At 38.1% G+C, this 17455-nt stretch overlaps 1 protein-coding gene across 6 annotated transcripts in view; it reads left to right on the top strand.

The window, feature by feature from the left end:
- Positions 1-17455, top strand: part of LOC140343672 (golgin subfamily A member 1-like) — a 322269-nt gene that overhangs the window by 84937 nt on the left and 219877 nt on the right. For all 6 annotated transcript variants that reach the window (XM_072430480.1, XM_072430483.1, XM_072430478.1 and 3 more), the window contains one exon: positions 6283-6452. In XM_072430480.1, coding sequence (XP_072286581.1) covers positions 6283-6452 — 170 coding nt within the window. The remainder of the gene's footprint in view (positions 1-6282; positions 6453-17455) is intronic.

Below are 17455 nucleotides of genomic sequence, written 5' to 3'. Positions count from 1 at the left end.
ACTGCACGCTGCTACGGGTTTCTCTCCTTATCATGTGATGTTTGGAGGAGCAGTAACAGGGAGGCCCACAGATGTATGGGCTACCGTGCCTACGGAAAAGCTTAGCTACAGTCCAATTTCTTGGATCAAAGAGGGGAAACGGCGGTTATTGGAGGACCAGCAATTTGTAAAGGATCGGACATGGATGGAGCAAGACAACCCAGGGGTGTCTGGTCTAGACCTAGCCCCTGGGGACAAAGTACTGATACGGTGCCCATCAACAGGGTTAACTGCAGACTCCCTGGGAGAAAGTTCCTAGACTTATAGAACGGCAGCCCATTCCTGGTTTTCCCGTCTATTATGTTTTGAGAGAGGGAGTTCGGGAGAGACCAAAACGACTTCACCGTAGTGTCCTCAAATTAGTTGTGGAAAATGTCCAACTAGGAGATCAAGCTGATCTGGTGCCAGACAGTACAGCACTGGTGCCCTCACTCCTTGAAGTCCAGTGGTGGATGCCCCCAGTACTTCTCCCTTCACTCCCATGCCTCCCAGAGGAAGGCCCAAGTCCAGCTGGGCCCATCTCAACAAGGGACAATCCAATTGTGCAACAGGCCCAAACCATGCTTCCTCCAGAACTCCTACTAGATTGTAAGCTCTTCGGGGCAGGGTCCTCTCCTCCTGTATCACTGTCTGTATTAGTCTGTCATTTGCAATCCCTATTTAATGTACAGCGCTGCGTAATATGTTGGCGCTATATAAATCCTGTTTATTAATAATAATAATAATAATAATAATAACTACCAGAGTAGGGAGAAGAGCGGCTGATTGAGCAGGAAGAAGTAGAGACTCAACCACTGAGGCAGCAGGCTTGCCAAAGACAGCAATGTTAAGTGGGGTGAAGGGTAGTGGGGTGGCCAGCACCCCAGAATGCAAGAGTGTTAGAGGTAGAGTTGCTGGTCCCACTGACAGGAGTGGCCCTTTTAATTTCATAGTGCATCAAGAATATATAGAAAGCTGGAGGATAAAAGAGGAAGAGGACGGTGTGTATTATTTTCTTCGGTGTTTAAAGAAAAAAAAAAAGAATCATTTATCCGTACATGTCCAACAGATCTGAGCTTGTATCTTCAATATTCTCCCTAGTAATTGTATAAGGCCGGGTGGGAAGAAACTGTAGGAGGGTATTCCATAATCACCCAAAAGCAGCGAGGTGGTTACTGAAAACTTATGGGTACTCATACTATGGGTACTGTGGATGTCAGAAAAAGGATAATTGTTTGGATCTTAAACTTTTTAACCTCCCCCCTCATCCCTCTGCAAATACTAATATCTGTAAAGATAAGGGGAAGGATGATAGGGCTGTCCCTGGCATTGTTAGTGATTTATGCTGGCCACTTCAATTGCTTTGCCCAGAATTCTCTGGCATGTTAGACTAGCCCAGAGGTGATAAATGCTAAGGAGTAGTGTTGATGTTTGAATTCGGGTTGTCCCTATATTCGACCCGAATAGGGCTGTTCCAATTCGGATAGACCCGACCCGAAAAACATGGGATTCGACAGCAAAAATTCGGGGAAAAAAAAGTTTTAAAAAAAAATAAAAATTAATCTTAAATGAATTGATTTGTGTGTTTTTATTTTAAGTTGTTCTTTTTTTATTTTTTACAGGTTATCCGACAATGACATTATGAATCATAATGTCATTGTGGGATTCCTGGACCGTGGGAACTTTGCGGTCACAGCTAATTGAAAGCAGGTGCCCTGATCGCTTCCGCAGCCCTAGAGGAGCTGTGACGTGTATTACATATACAGAACAAGTCACAGCTCCTCTAGGGCTGCAGGAGCGATCAGGGGAGCAGAGCTGCCAGCAAAGTAAAACTCCGCTGATTGCTCTGCTCCCTGAGGAAAGGGAAAGCCTGATGACAGCAAAGGCATCATCAGGATTTCCTATTTCTCAGCCAATCACAGAGCACTAGAGATGAATGGGCACAAGTCTCCTCAAGCTTGTCCTCATTTAACCCCTAGTGCCCTGCAATCACTCACTGTCAGGAGGATTTACAGGGATGTGTTCATTGCAACCCTGGAAATCCTCCTGTCATTGGGATAACCTGTAAAAAAAAAAAGTTTAATTACACAAACACACACACACATTAATAAAATAACTTAACATTAAACCCTTGCCCTATTTTTTACTTATATTTTAACCCTTTTAGGGAATGAGTAAGGGGATTTATGTACCCCTGTACTCATTCCCCAGGGTGGGGCGGTGGAGATCTGGGCGTCTCCTTATTAAAGAGGGCTTCCAGATTCCAAAGTCCTGCTAAAAATGTTTATAAAAGCCCCCATTGTTTTCAATTGAAGCTTTCATAAAAGCTTAAAAACGCTTGAAAAAGCCTCCATTGAGTTCAATGGAAGCGTTTTCCTGCGTTTATCCAGCGTTTTAATTTTTTAAATTTTGCAAGCAACGTTTAAGATAACGCTCAAAAACGTGCCTGAAGGAAACGTCCTGGTGTAGATTAGCCCATGGGAATGGGGACTTCGAACATGGGCTTTAAAAAGCCTCAGGTTAAACGCTGGGGAAACAGTCCATGTAGACTAAAGCTGCATACACACGTCCAATAATTATCGTTAGAAAAGACCAACGAATGACCGATGAACAACCGATTGGCCAAAAAAAAGTGACCAAGGACGCGGACGAACGAGGATTGCCGTTGGAAATGAACGACCGCCACGGTGGATCTGATTGGCCGACGATCTTTCACTATGTATTGTGTACGGTCGTTCAGTGATCGTGCATGTTTCTGCGGTACACTTTCTCCTTTACATGTCCCTCCCTGCATCGTTCAAACGATTGCATTTAGCGTGTGGACACTGTTGGTGGATTATATATGAACGATCATATTGTTACAGCATGTACAGAATTGTGTACAATATGATTGTTCAAGTATAATCGTGCATAATCGTTGATCCGTTGTAATCGTTCATTTTCTAACAATAATTATTGGAAGTGTGTACCTAGCTTTAGCCTAAAATTGATTTGACAGGTGCTCTTTAATCTTCATGTGAAGTACAGGGGTATGTAATAGTGTTATGTATCTTTTTATAATGTATCTTTTTATGTATCCTTTTATAATGTATCTTTTTACATCTGTTTGGAGGCTGTAGAAGCTCTACACAGTGCTGAAAAAATCCTGAATTTTTCCTCCCATTGACTTTAATGGTGTTCGACTTGACATTCGACCACCCAAATTTTTTTGCTCTATTCGAGCGAATAGCTGCCGAATCGAATAGTGAGCTATTTGACCAACACTACTAAGGAGTACTGGGGGGAAGAGGCCAGTGTGACCAGATCTGATGAGGCATGAGCATGTGAGCAGGAGCCAGATTATGTGGATAATAGCACAAGTGGCTCCTGAGAGACTCAGCTACTGTGATCAGGTGTATTCTGTCGGCTGTCACTTCCCTAGAGTTCCAGTGGGGTGGCTGATTCCCCACTGCAAGTGTTTGTGCAACCCACTGTGTGCATCCAATTGCGGGAGACACATCACGAGGAGCTTGCTGATTTCTTAAACTATTAACAACTAAGTTACATTTGCTATTTGAACTGATTGCAGTTTGCCAAGTGTTTCAGGCAAACCTTAGACGCCACCTAGTGTCTATTGGAAACTGTTATCCCCTTTGTATTTGACATTTCCCTATTGCATTCACCTTGTTTGTAACACCAAATACCTCAGAATCTGTAACCATAAGTTTGTTTATATTGCAAAATATTCACTAAAGTGCATTTTATATTTCTTCTGTCTGTTTGTTTGGCCGACCTTACTTACCTTGCCTCTACATACACACAATACCATTGTGAAAACATAAATAGACAAGTAATTTTCCTTGCCTTTGGGTCTATTTAAAATGATTAAACTACAAGAACACAGCCTTTCTCAAAGCACAATAGTTAATTGTTGTGCAAATACAGTGGGTGAAGTAAGTATTGAACACGTCAATGTTTTTCTCCTTAAATATATTTCTAATGGAGCTATTGACATAAAATTTACACCAGATGTTGGTAATAACCTAAATAATCCAAACATACAAATACATTCATAAATTAAGTTAGTTAAAATAAAGTGGAATTACACAGGGAGTAAGTTTACTGAAATGTATTTACTACTTAGTAGAAAAGCCTTTGTTGGTAATGACAGCTTCAAGACTTTTTACTCTTTACTGGTGTTTAGTACACAGAGGACAGCCATAAAACTTTCCAGCTGACATTTAAGGTTTTTGGACATTTAGGTTGACCCCTGATTCTAGAAGTAGTAAGTAAAAGTGCCACATCCCAAAATTCAATCAAGTGCAAAGGATAGCCATAATCTCTGGATGTAAAATACATTATGGGATTATGTACATAGGAGAATTTTTAAGGTACTATAGGATACCAGCAATTTCTTAAAAATGTTTATTTCACATATTAAAAGAATGGTTCAATTACAGATAAAAATATTGATATGCGCCAAATGTTATTCAAATAGCAAATTTGAATTCTCAATAACAAAGCATTACTCTTCTGTAGATAGTAAATCAACCATTTGTACCCAAATTAGGAAAGCTCTAACATTTCTAACAAGAAGCGCAAAGAATAGTTTAATCGAAGAAAGAAGATTATATGTGTAAAACATTTGAAATACAGTCTATTGCAGTTAAAAAAAAATAACTCCTCTGAATTGAAGATTTAAAAAACACATGGCAATAGCATAAGAATTCCAATTATTAGTACATCTTTCCAATTTTTTGCATGCACAAATCTTTTTATAAAAATGATTCTTAACTTAAGAGTTCTTAGTTCTCTTACTCAGTTTCCTTTTGTAACAAGGTTTTGTCTCAATTCCCTGGGGTTTAGGGATACTTGTGCTAGGGCTTTAAAACAAATAAAAATGCATATCACATACACCCTGTACATTGTGAATGTGATATGTGGAGTACGTTCCTATTATTTTTTGATTTTACTTATCTTTTTAGACATACTTGATGTTTGGTATAATTGGGAATAGTCCCAATCCTAGTCCAGGGATATGTGAGTTGCCAACAGTAATAGTTTTCAAAACTTATGCACTGAAACTGAGTTATTTTTTTTCTGCTTAATTGTGTGAATAGTCAATTGTTATTGTCAATTGTTATACACTATATTTCAAAATGTTTATACATATATTCTTCATTCTTAGAACTACACTTTGTGCTGCTCTTGCATAATACTCCTGATGAAGCAGACCAGCTCTGCGAAATGCATCAAGGAAATGTTAGAGCTTTCCTGATTTGGGTACAATTGGTTGATTTACTATCTACAGAGTAGTAGTGCTTTGTTATTGAGAATTAAAATTTGCTAATTTTTATAATATTTGGTGCATATCAATATTTTTATCTGTAATTGGAATATTATTTTATTATGTGAAATAAACATGTTTTTTTTTTTTAGAAATTGTTGGTATCCTATAGTACCTTAAACATCCTATTTATATAATCACTGTATTTTACATCCAGAGATTATGGCTGTCCTTTGCACTTGACATTTAAGGTTGCTAATGATTGCTCCCTAACGAACTAACTAACAATTCTAATTAGTTGCATAATTTGGTGATATCAAATTACATTTGGGTACTTAATTTAAGATTGTCCTGGTAAAGTATGAAAGCAGTATATGGACGACTAAAATGAATATTGGAAAGTTTATAATTCAAATGTGAGCAAACTAAAAGAGTGAAATTAAGTTATTTTAAAAATACATTTATTATTCTAGATGGTTTATCAAAACCACTATTTATTTTAATGAAGTCCAGTGGCGAAACGCGTATAGGACATACACATACATACATATATATACATTTTTATCAATCATTGAATGTATAAACTATGCCCCTAAACCTTCTTTTAAATGTTTGTGTTAAGTGTATATAAATTTAACAAATATTGATATTTTATAAAAATGTATTATGTCTTTTTTAGGTACCTAAAAAATCCCACATTGTAATTGAAAAAAAAAATAGTGAGTGAGTTTGGTAGCCAATGAAAGCAGACATACTCTTTTAAATGCTGTTTTGTCTGTTTTTCAGTTATTTTTATTTATTATTGCTGGTAACAATAATATGAACTACATGCTGTCTTTTTGAGGCAATACTTTTTTTTCTTTGACATAGAGATTTTAAATGAAATTGAATTTGATTTTACTGGATAGGCAGCAAACTCTTTGTAAGCCATTCCTGATAAATCATCTGCAGTTGTACATGTAAAACCTTTATATATTATATTGCTCTAAATTTTTCAGCTCCTAGAAAAAGAAGAATTAATAAGTCAAGAAGAACAAGAGTTGGAATTACTAAGGAAAGAGGTTGTGGTATTGCGAGCTGAATGTCAAGATGCTCATGGATTGTCAGCCAGGCTACAGAAGGATCTTCAAAAAGTTCAGGTGGAAAATGAAAAGCTGTCTCAGCAGAGGTAGGTAAACTAAGGATAAGTTCATCTATATCAGTGGTGCCCAACATTGGGGGCTGCTGTTGACATTGAGATAAAACCTGCGGGACACAATCCAAACAAACAATAAAGAAGTATGTTTAAAACTAGAATAGTTTCAATTTAAAATGATAATAAATTGAAATGTTTCTAGTAACGTTTTTCCGTAATGTACATGCGTTAGTAACGTACTATGCGTTTAGTAACGTACTAAATAAAGGAAATGACAATTCAAGAAATTTCATTTGATGCTCTTTTTATTAATGCAACATTTTATTAATGAAAGATACAAAACTTTAGTTATCATACAATGCTGGTTGGTCATATACAGCTGCCTGCTCACCATTCTGTACCATGCAGAAGAAACTACACCATACAACCCTGCCAGTTATAGGAGGCCTCCAACCTTTCTTGTACCCCCAAAATATCTGCAACAGATACTTCCAGAGTAATAGAATTCATGTGACAGATAGCCAAGGGGGACATGTTCATACTACTACATCATCAGGTCCCTACATCTCCCCGCTCCTGAGAAAAGGTATGTAGCCAGCTGTGTGACAGGGCATAGTATTATAGGTAAAGTTTTTGTGTCTTGTGATGGTGCCATAGTGATGTAACATTAGGGGGAATTAGCCACAAGATTCCCCCACTTAAATTTTGCTTTTCTTACTGAGCAATTGGGGTTCATAGGGAGTAAGGTGATATCTATGTGTGACAAGGTATCGTGATATAGATATAATCTTTTATTGGGGGGGAGGGGGACAAAAGGCATTTTCTACTTACTCCCACATTTGCAGTTACTAACATCCCCCTGTTCCAGAGAAATTGAGGGTCACAGAAGGTAAGTGGTCAGCTTTTTGTAAACGGCACCCCACTAGCCGCTCAGTTTGCAGATTTGACTCTAGACGGCAGTGAGCGGTACTTTGTGTCTCCCTCTAGTCAGGGTTCTATGGCATGAGAAAGGAGTAACCACACCACAGCCTCACTGCCAGACTGTCTGAACGCAGTCTTTAGGTTTTGTGAACGGGCAAGTGTATATTTGGGACACCACAGCCCAGAGCGAATTGACAGTACCCTAATGATCATTGCCATGGAAGTGGGACCAGGGGGTCCCTAACATGCAAACTCAGTTTGGGGACCAAGGTCTTCAAATATCCCCCCTTAATGTGAAAAAATCTCTGCTTGGTATTAGGATTTAATGCTTGTGACCCCATATTTGGCAAATTGTTTACAGGCTAAAATGTGGTTTTGTATCAGCTATCCCCTCTGTACCTTGAAAATATCACGTTTCTATGACACTTAGTGTAGTAGATTTGAAGGATTACATTGGGTTAATGACAGCAGCATGGACACAGACACAGCTCTCATACTGCTGCTGGAATTATCTCACAGTAAAAGGTGGGCGGGGAGCTGTCACAGTTGATTGCCAGGTCTATAGTACACATCCACTCTCTCCCTCTCCTGGTAGCATGATCTCATAGAGGAATATAGGAGATGCATCCCCTGTAAGAGAACGAGCAGAGAGGGAATGAGCAGAGGGCCAGATCTGGCAATCCAGCCCATGGGCCGTAGGTTGGGCATCCTTGATCTATATTTTGTATTTTTGTGACATCCTGCACAAATATGTTTAGTTAAAGAAAACCCTAAACACACATTTGCACCTTGGGTTTATGGATAATATAAACCCATTTCTATCTTGCAAAAGTATGGGTGACTTGACTAATGTGTTGCTTTGCAAACAGCAGAGTTAATAAATGGACCCAGAATTTCCATCTACCACAGAACAGTGCAAACACAAGACAAGTCATCAAGCAATTGTTACTGGTCTTTCATACAGGAAGCTTGTTCATGAGGGCAAAGTTTCACGCTTGGTTGCTGCAAAGATCTGCAAAAATAAATTTAAAGTAATCCACAATAATCTAAATGTAAATATATCTCTTGTGTTTAGACAATATTTGCTATTTTCAGAGTTCCACTTTAAAGAAACTACCTACTGACAGCCTAAGAGTAGATACAACCTTCTACATCAATAAAAATAAAAAAACTTTGATTGGCATTTGCAATCAACCTGAACCAGTATATTGCGTGACCCTGTGTATTTATCACATTACACAGATATGTAAAAGGCTTTGGATGGTAAATCTCTCTTAAGAGTTAGGCTGCATGCACATGTGCAATAATTGTTGTTGAAAAATAATTTTTCATGATCCTTTCCAACGACTAACGAATGCATGATGCATAAACGAGTGCTGTACATATAGTGCCGTTCTGCTCTATAGAGAGACGAGGGGGAGGAAGGAGCAGCACCCTGCTGCGCACTCTCTCCCTTCACTTGCATTACGGTTGTTCGTCGTCCATCGTCCGTGGATCCGCCAGGACGGTCCTTCGGACGATGGACAACGGGCGCTGTACACATGCCAGAATCTTGTCCGATATCGGCCCTGGCCGATTATCAGACGAGAACCATTGCAAGTGTGTACCTAGCTTTAGTAAAAGGGATTACCAAGTATGGGAAGCTTAAAGGGAACCTATCAACAAAATTTTACTTTACTTTAAAGGGGTTGGTAACCTTTTTATATAAAGTATAAAAATTTTTCTCTTTTTATGAGGAAGTAAGTGAACAGGTAGACAGTGGAGTAGCAGTTGATATAGTGTACTTAGACTTTGCTAAAGCATTTGTTTTAGTACCCCACAGATTGTTAATATGCAAGTTAGGGTCAATAGGTTTAGAAAAGTCAATCTGAAAATGGATAGCGAACTGGCTTAAGGACGGCATCCAGAGTGTAGGGATTAATGATTCATACTCTGAATGGTCTGGAAGGTTATTAGTGGTGTACCCCAGGGTTCAGTGTTGGGACGTTTACTGTTCAACATTTTTATGAATGATATAGAGTTTGGGACTAAAAGTACAATTTCTGTGTTTGCATATGACACCAAACTATGTAGTGGAATTAGGTTGATACAGGATGTCTATAATCAGCAAGCAGACCTGGATGTATTGTTTATGTCACCAAGTGGCAAATTACATTTATTATTAGGAAATGTACAGGTGGGGGGGCTAACAACATGCATGCTTCAAACTGTCTAGGGTGAATACATTTGGAGGAGTCAGAAATAGAAAAGGATCAGGGTGTTCTGGGAGATCATAGACCTAATATAGCATGCAATGCTAAGCTACAATATCTAAAACTAGCAAAGTTTCAAAATCCCTAAATCACTAAAACTAGCAAACGAGACAAAATCCCTCCCCTGTGCAAAGCATTGGCCAGACCTCATCTGGAATATGCAGTCCAGTTATGGGCACCAATTCACAAAAAGGACACTGTGGAATTGGAGAGAGTGCAGAGAAGGGCAACTAAACTAATAAAAGGAATGGAGGAACTCGGTTATGAGGAGAGATTAGTTGAACTGAGAGGAAAGAGACGTTTAAGGGGGGATAAGATCACCCTGTATAAATATATAAATGGTGCATATAGAGCTCTCTTCCAAACTATTCACTTTAAGACTGTTACAAAGGACAAGAGGGCACTCTTTGCGGCTAGAGTTTAATGAAGTTTAATGTGTAGATAAGGAAGCAATTCTTCACTGTAAGGTTTGTGAAAATGTGGAATAGGCTCCCTCAGGAAGTAGTTTCAGCAACTACTATAGATAGCTTTATGAAAAAGCTGGATGTATTTCTAGAAGCACAGAATATTACGGGGTATTAAAACTTTAAATTAAAGATAACATAACCTTTTGATTCAGGGAACATCCCATTGCCTAATGGAATCAGGAAGGAATTTTTTCACCCCCTGTAGAGCAATTTGTTACCAGAGTTTTTTTGGCCTTACTCTGGATCAACTATGTCCAAAGGGTTTTATATCTGTGATATGTTTATTTCCTTAGTGGTTGAACTTGATGGATTATTTTCAACCTTACATACTATATAACTAATATTCATGATTGTGCAGAGAAACGGGACTTTTTAGTCATTAGGTAAAATTAAACAATAAATATTTTAATGGTAAATCATTTTTAAAAACCAATAAAAAAATTAAACAATTGCTTATATAACATAAACAATGTTACAATATACATCACAAGTTCTTTCTCAACGATCTTAAACATGAATCTCTTTATAATATATGGTCTCTTGGTAGTTTCGATTTCACATCGACGTGTTTAGCAACTATTAAGTCGCTTCTTCAGGATGAATCAAATATAGTGACTTAAGATCAACAAATCAATATACATTGATTTGGATGAATCAAATATAGAGACCTAAGATCGATATACATTAATTGAACAAGAATAGTAATACAATAATACCATTCCTATTTAGTTACCAGATATGCTATGGTTTATAAAGCTATTTAAAAATTTGGATTGTTATATAAGGGAATACTTTTTAGCATCTATTTGTTCATTTAATAGGCTCCTCCAAAAGTCTACCTGCTGTCTATGCCCTTCTGCTCCTACCATCACGCTTTATCTCTTGTTGTGGATCTGCGTTTACAATTGGGAAGAGTTACTCCATTGTTATTTGTTTATCAGTGTTATCTACAGTAGTAAATATGATTTGTTGTAAATATTTGTAAATCTAATATTTTACACATTACTGATATTTGAAGCATTGTATACCTATTTAATTGTACACTGTATTTGTTGATCTTAATTCTCTATATTTGATTCATCCTGAAGAAGCAACTTAATAGTCACGAAATGCATTGATGTAAAATAAAACTACCAAGAGACCATATATTATAAAGAGATTCATGTTTAAGATCGTTGAGAAAGAACTTGTGATGTATATTGCAACATTGTTTATGTAATTTAAGCAATTGTTCAATTTTTATCTTGTTTTTTTTTTTAAATGATTTACTCTTAAAATATTTATTGTTTAATTTTATGCCTAAAAAGTCCTGTTTCTCTGCACAATCATGAATATTGTTTAAATCATATGGGATATGGCATTCCCTCTTTCAGATGTCATTTCTCACTGACCAGCAAATCTTCTTATCAAATCAAATCTTCATACTATATAACAATCTGTGTTATTAAAGGGGTATTTCTGATATCTGGGGAAGAAGAAAGCAAGGTCCCCCATCCTAAAGAAGCCCTTGTTTTTCCACCACAACAAAGCACTGGTGGGTGCTGAAGAAATCCAAGGGGGGATTTCTTGTCCAAGACATAATAAGGACCATCCCCCACCCCCTTAGGCAACATGCACGGGGATCTCGCCCTGTGTTCTGCCCAGCTCTACTTCCTTCGTTTGATTCACAGCCCTGGTAATGGATCGTTTAGTCTCCCAGCATTTGCTTATGGGTGGGTCAGTAGTGTGCTATCAGTGGTGTGGGGGTGGAATAGGCAGGTGTCCTGTCCTGTCCTGTCTGCGCATGCATCTCCTATCTTTTTCAATAGAATTGTGCTTCAGCTTGAGCTCCCAGAGAGTGGGCATGTTCTATAGACTTTGGTAATCAGCTATGCTTGCACCTTGCACTGTGAGACAGTCCCACCACTCGTACACCAGTAGCAGCAGCATGAAAAGCTGTGTCTGTGTTTCCATGCTGCTGACATTACCCCCAAAGTATAAACCCCTTATGTCTCCCAAAACGATTGTTGTACAAACATGAAATTTTCAGGGTATACAGAGAGCATATACTAAACCTAATTTCATCCCCCTAAACATAACAGATTTAGGGTCTCAATATAAAATCCCAATGCACAGATCAGTGACTTATGCTGTTGTGTTTGTGTAAAAAAAAAAAAAAAAAACAGTTCTGATTTCACTGCGCATGTGTGAGATCGCCATCTTTCTTTTTTTTAATGACAGAAAAGTTCCTCCTGCGCAGACCTGTTCTCGGAGCCTAAGCCTCCAGGAATGTTTGATGTATGTATCTCAGGAGGCTCTGTGCTCCCATTCAGTCTTAACCTCGGCGGCGGTAATGACAGAACAGGCATTTAATGAAAAAACAATGGGTTATCTACCCATCTATATAAAGTAAAAATTGTGGTGATACTTTAAACAGGGATATTTCAAGACCAGGGTCCACAAAATAGAGTTTTCATATTAGGGACCCCTAGGGCTTCTTCCATGGCATTGAGCATTGGGGTACTGCCAATTGTCTGTGCGCTATGGTGCCTTAAATATAAATTTGCCCACTCACCAAACTTTAAGGCTGTGTTCAAACTGGTGGTGAGGTGGCCCTGCGGTTACTCCTTTCTCATGCCATGCAACCCTTCTTAGGGGGAGAGGCTCAGTAACGCTCACTGCCGCCTGGACTCAAATCTGCAGATGCTCATCTCACTCAATAATAATAAATTCATTTTCTATATATATTTTTAAAATATATTTTCAGTAATACACAATATTGTTAACGTCTTATAATAAAATAATTAAAAAAATCTGTCTTTGTTTTTCAATATATAGTATAATATATTTCACCCAAGGGTGGCGCTATCACTCCTTGAAAAAGTGGGCTCTGACCCAAAAAAGGTCGGAACCTCTGGTTTAGACTTTAGCATATCCCAGACTCTATCACCAAAGATGGACAAAGTAATGCATACCATGTTACCACTCTAACCACTGTGGGTGACCTGCAAATAGGGGGCTTTGAGAAAGTTAAGTTGCTTGTGCCTCACAGTGAAGTGCAGAACACCCAAACCCCTTCCCTACCTTGGAGGAAACATGGTAGCTCTTTCAATTCTGTTTCTCTTTCAACCTCATATAAACACCAAGACCTTGACTTAAAGAATTTGGAGATCTTCTCTAGGGATAGGAACCGGGAGTGGAATCAAGATAAAGTGTTTTGAGCAGGACATTATTGTAATGGTATCAATCCTTCCAAAACCACCTAAAAAGGTTAAGATCTGAGAAAACCTATTTGAAGAGAGGGACATAGTTTGCTCAATAAGCCCTTTGGTAATTTGGGGTGAGCCCAATGCTTAAGTATTGTAGAGTCATTCCCCCACTAAGAATCAAAACTTTGTGTGTGGAAAGGGAAGCAATATTGATATTTAGAGCAGCTCACCTGCAGCTCTGACAGGGACTTGAAGTTGTTAAACAAATTCGGGAGTGTCCACATTTTTGTGGTCCACTTAACCACATTGTGTATTGCATATATCAGGGCTGGAGAAAATCGCTCCAGCTGGAGTCAGGGCTGGAGCAAATCGGAGATGTGAAACACGGCAATTTCCTAGGTTCTCATTTAATCGAGATGTGTTGGTATAACCCCCCCTTTTGCTGTAATTATTTGTTATATATTCGACAAACCAACATACATTCAATTGACAAAAATATTTTGTAAGTTGTTTTTCTTTGTTAATTTTATGTGAATTGTATTTATGTATTTATGTGACACTTGTATTTCTTTGTATGGTTTGAATGAAGTTTTTGACATTTTTTATATTATTAATTTGGGTATACTCCAATCCCTTTTGCGTGAATCTTTTTTTTTTTTTAAAGTCTGATCTTGGCAAAAAAATATTTGAAATACCTGTCATTTATTTTTTGAAACTATTATTGCCTCTGGGCCACATTAATTTGTTTCACCCATGTTTACAGTTTCCTTTCTTATGTTCCTTAGAGCAGCAGGCTTCATCATAAGTTCCTCTTCTTAATTCAGTTAGATGAGCCGCTAGATCAACCGCCTTAATACCCGCCTTAATAAACTCTCCCATTAGGGCTTTACTGTTAAAGACATGGGTTGGACATTCTACTTTAAAGATTTGCCTGTGTGATATCTGATTTTCGTATTACCTGACCAGTTCTGAGCTTGAAAAAAAGTTTGAAAGCACAGAATTTGTGAAATGGAGACCCAAATCAGGCGCTTCTTTTACAACCAGAAACCCCAGTGTCAAAACAAACAGCCTCATAAAAAGACCAAATCCTGGTTGGCACAAAAGCCAATACCAAAAGGTAAACAATTTTATACTGAGTGTTTTAAGAGGAAGGCTATGTAATAGGATCTTTACGTCCTTCTTGTCAAGTTTTTTTCCCCATCTTTAACCCCCCTAGCGGTCTGATTCTGACCAAATTTCTATGCAAAAAGTGATAAAATTTTTTGCAAGGAAATTTAATTTACATTGTAGACCTATAATTCTTAGGCATAACACACTGACACATTCCTAATACTTAACCACCTGAGCGTTACACTGAGGTCTAGATTTCTGTACCAAAAGTGATCCACTGTTTTTCATGAAATTTTTTTTTAAAATTGTAGACCTGTAACTTACAGAAATATGTCCGAACAGGGGTTCTAGTAGATAATATGAATATAAAAAATGTATAGGGAGATCGGCGGACGACGATCGACGGAGGACGACGCTGGAACACGAACAAGACGCTGGATGAGCACAGGGGGACCAGGTAAGTGGGGATGGGAAAAAACTCGGGGTTAACCATCCTAGCCGTTTTTTTTTGCCCGTACGAAGGTCGGTCTTAACGGCTAGAAGGTTAATAAATTGGATGATAAACTTTAAAAAAAAAAAACACACAAAAATCTTTAAAAAAAAAAAAAAAAAAAAATGAATAATGTAATATAACTGTACAGCAGCATATATAATATATATAATATTCTATATATATAATATATGAATATTTCTTTGTATTGTACTCAATTCAGCTATTTTGTATTGAATTCAATACAGAACGATTAGAATTTTCCGCTTCTAAGTCCCGGCCGCACCAGTGCATGTACCGACGTCACCGGGAAACCCTGTAGGACGTCTCTGCACTTTGCGGCTGGAGAGTAGGCAGACGTATCCCCAGGACCTGCCGGGACCAGCAGGATGCCAGGGGACAACGACGGAATAAGGTAAGTGTTTTTTTTATGCTTTTAGGTACCCCGAGTCTGACTCGGGATTACCGCTTTTTGCATGTAAAAGTGACCCCGAGTAAGACTCGGGAATACCGCTAGGGGGGTTAAAGTATCAGGTAAAATCATTATTTACTCACTCATACTGGAAGTGGTTATCACCTGTAGCTCTGGATTACCAGAAAGAGTGTTTGTATTTGCATGTTTTTGCTGTGCAAAAACCCTCAGAAAATACAGTCATGACTTAAAGAAGTTGACAGCTTTTATAAATTTGGATGGATTGCAGTCTGTACCTGGGCGTTTCAAGTGGCAGTCTCTTTAGTGTTTACCTGTAATTTAAACCATCAGTAAATTCAAAAATTTACAGATTCTTACAAGCTGTAGCCAGGACCAAACCTGTACCAATTTGATTTCCTAAATAGGACTTTTTTTATAGCACTGCAGATTCCTACTAACAACTCTTTGCTCATACAGAAGATAAGGGTGCCTCTCAACACCAATTTTCTGGTGGCAACTACACCTCTAATGGTAACCATGGTGCTGGTTCCAGTGTTGGCCCTCCTACATTCTTAAGGTATTCAGATAGTGAGTTGCCTGAACAACCACTTCCTCTTATGCCAAAGATTCTAGAGGACAAGCTAAGTCTATCTGCCTGTAGAAGTAAAAATATCCAAGGTGTAAGGGCTCAGCGTAGAACTTGTGTACCTGAAAAAGAGTAGTGCATAGTAGAGACCTAACTATAGTGTAATTAGGAGAAAACTCAGTCCTGATAAGAAGCTTGAATGACATAAAGAGCGTGTTGGTGAACGTTCGCTGGAATCTTATCTAATTGTAAATGAGATTCAATATTCCAGGACAGAAATGTGCTAACTCCCACAACTGTGTTTTCAAACAGATTTGTAATTAGCCCAGGGGTTGACGAATAAACCTGAGGACGGACAAACTAGTCCCAGAGATCCAGCATCCACCATCTAGTGAGAGGGATTGTCGGGTTGTAAAACCATATTTTGGTGTGCTGGTATAGAACAAAGACAGGTCATTAGTTAGCTATAATAAAAAAGGTTGTAGTGCCATTTAGGTATGGAATAAGTACTGGGTGTGTGTGTATATATATAATTATATATATACACTCAGTGATACCTTGGCTAACAAAGTTAATTCATTCCCGCAATCACACTTGTTAGCCGAAATCTTTGTTAGCCGAAGTGTGGTTTTCCCATAGGTTTCCTTAAAACCATAAATGTATTAGTTCTGGATGCTGCTCACAATTCACAGATAAGTTTTATAAAATTAGTGAAAAGCACAATATAAAAGGTCATAAACTCACCAAAGGCTGAGATAAACGGCTTCCCAATCGGAACAGTCTCAACATATTTGGCAACGCGGTGTCGGGGACTGTATAAAATCCTCACTGTGAGTTAATCATAAACAAAGCAAAAAAAAAAAAAAAACCTTATCAAGCCTAGATATTCATTAACTTGCTTTTTCTTGGTTATTAAAGAGTTACAAGACGTTAAAGCAGCGTTCACCCCCATAAGATCACCCACAACCTCAGCTGTGTTTAGCAAAAGATTTCTTCTGCAAGTCAGGGGAACCGCCCGCTCCAGTCTCTGTCCTGCACACAGCAGCAGGAAAGCCCAATTTTTTTTTTTTGTTGTTTTTTTTTTTTACATTTGTTAGCAGAGTCCGTATTCATTAGCTGAGTCTCCTAAACAGTGACGTAAATGGTGTATTACCACAAGCCGCCTGCCGGCTTACAGCATTGATGAGCAGTGGGGTCGAGAATTCCCCAATTAAGGCAATTAATTTTCAGCTGCGCGATTCAGGAAGATCCATTAAGCTCTGTCAATGGTGATGTCATAGCAATCAATTAGCGCACAACTGGTCCCTGTTCTGTGCGCATCTACAGTTCATTGCTGGTCAATTGGAAAATTTAGTGCTTGATTTTTTTTTGGTAAGTGCTATATTTTTATGTTACAATAATTTATATCAAGCTGTATATATATTATTAGCACTTTATAATATGTCATCACGCAATAGTATGAATCTAAAAAAAATGTGACCAAGCATTTTGGATCTGATTCAAATTTCATTGTAGTTGGGCTTTAGAGAAATCAAATATTTGCAAAAATGATTGTTGCCAATGATGGGTATATACATACCCAAGGGACATTTATTGATTTCACATGTGTG

Source organism: Pyxicephalus adspersus, chromosome Z (assembly GCF_032062135.1).
Source record: "Pyxicephalus adspersus chromosome Z, UCB_Pads_2.0, whole genome shotgun sequence".
Classification (NCBI taxonomy): Eukaryota; Metazoa; Chordata; class Amphibia; order Anura; family Pyxicephalidae; genus Pyxicephalus; species Pyxicephalus adspersus.
The sequence above is the reverse complement of the archived record's forward strand: the minus strand, read 5'-3'. Positions and strand labels throughout refer to the sequence as shown.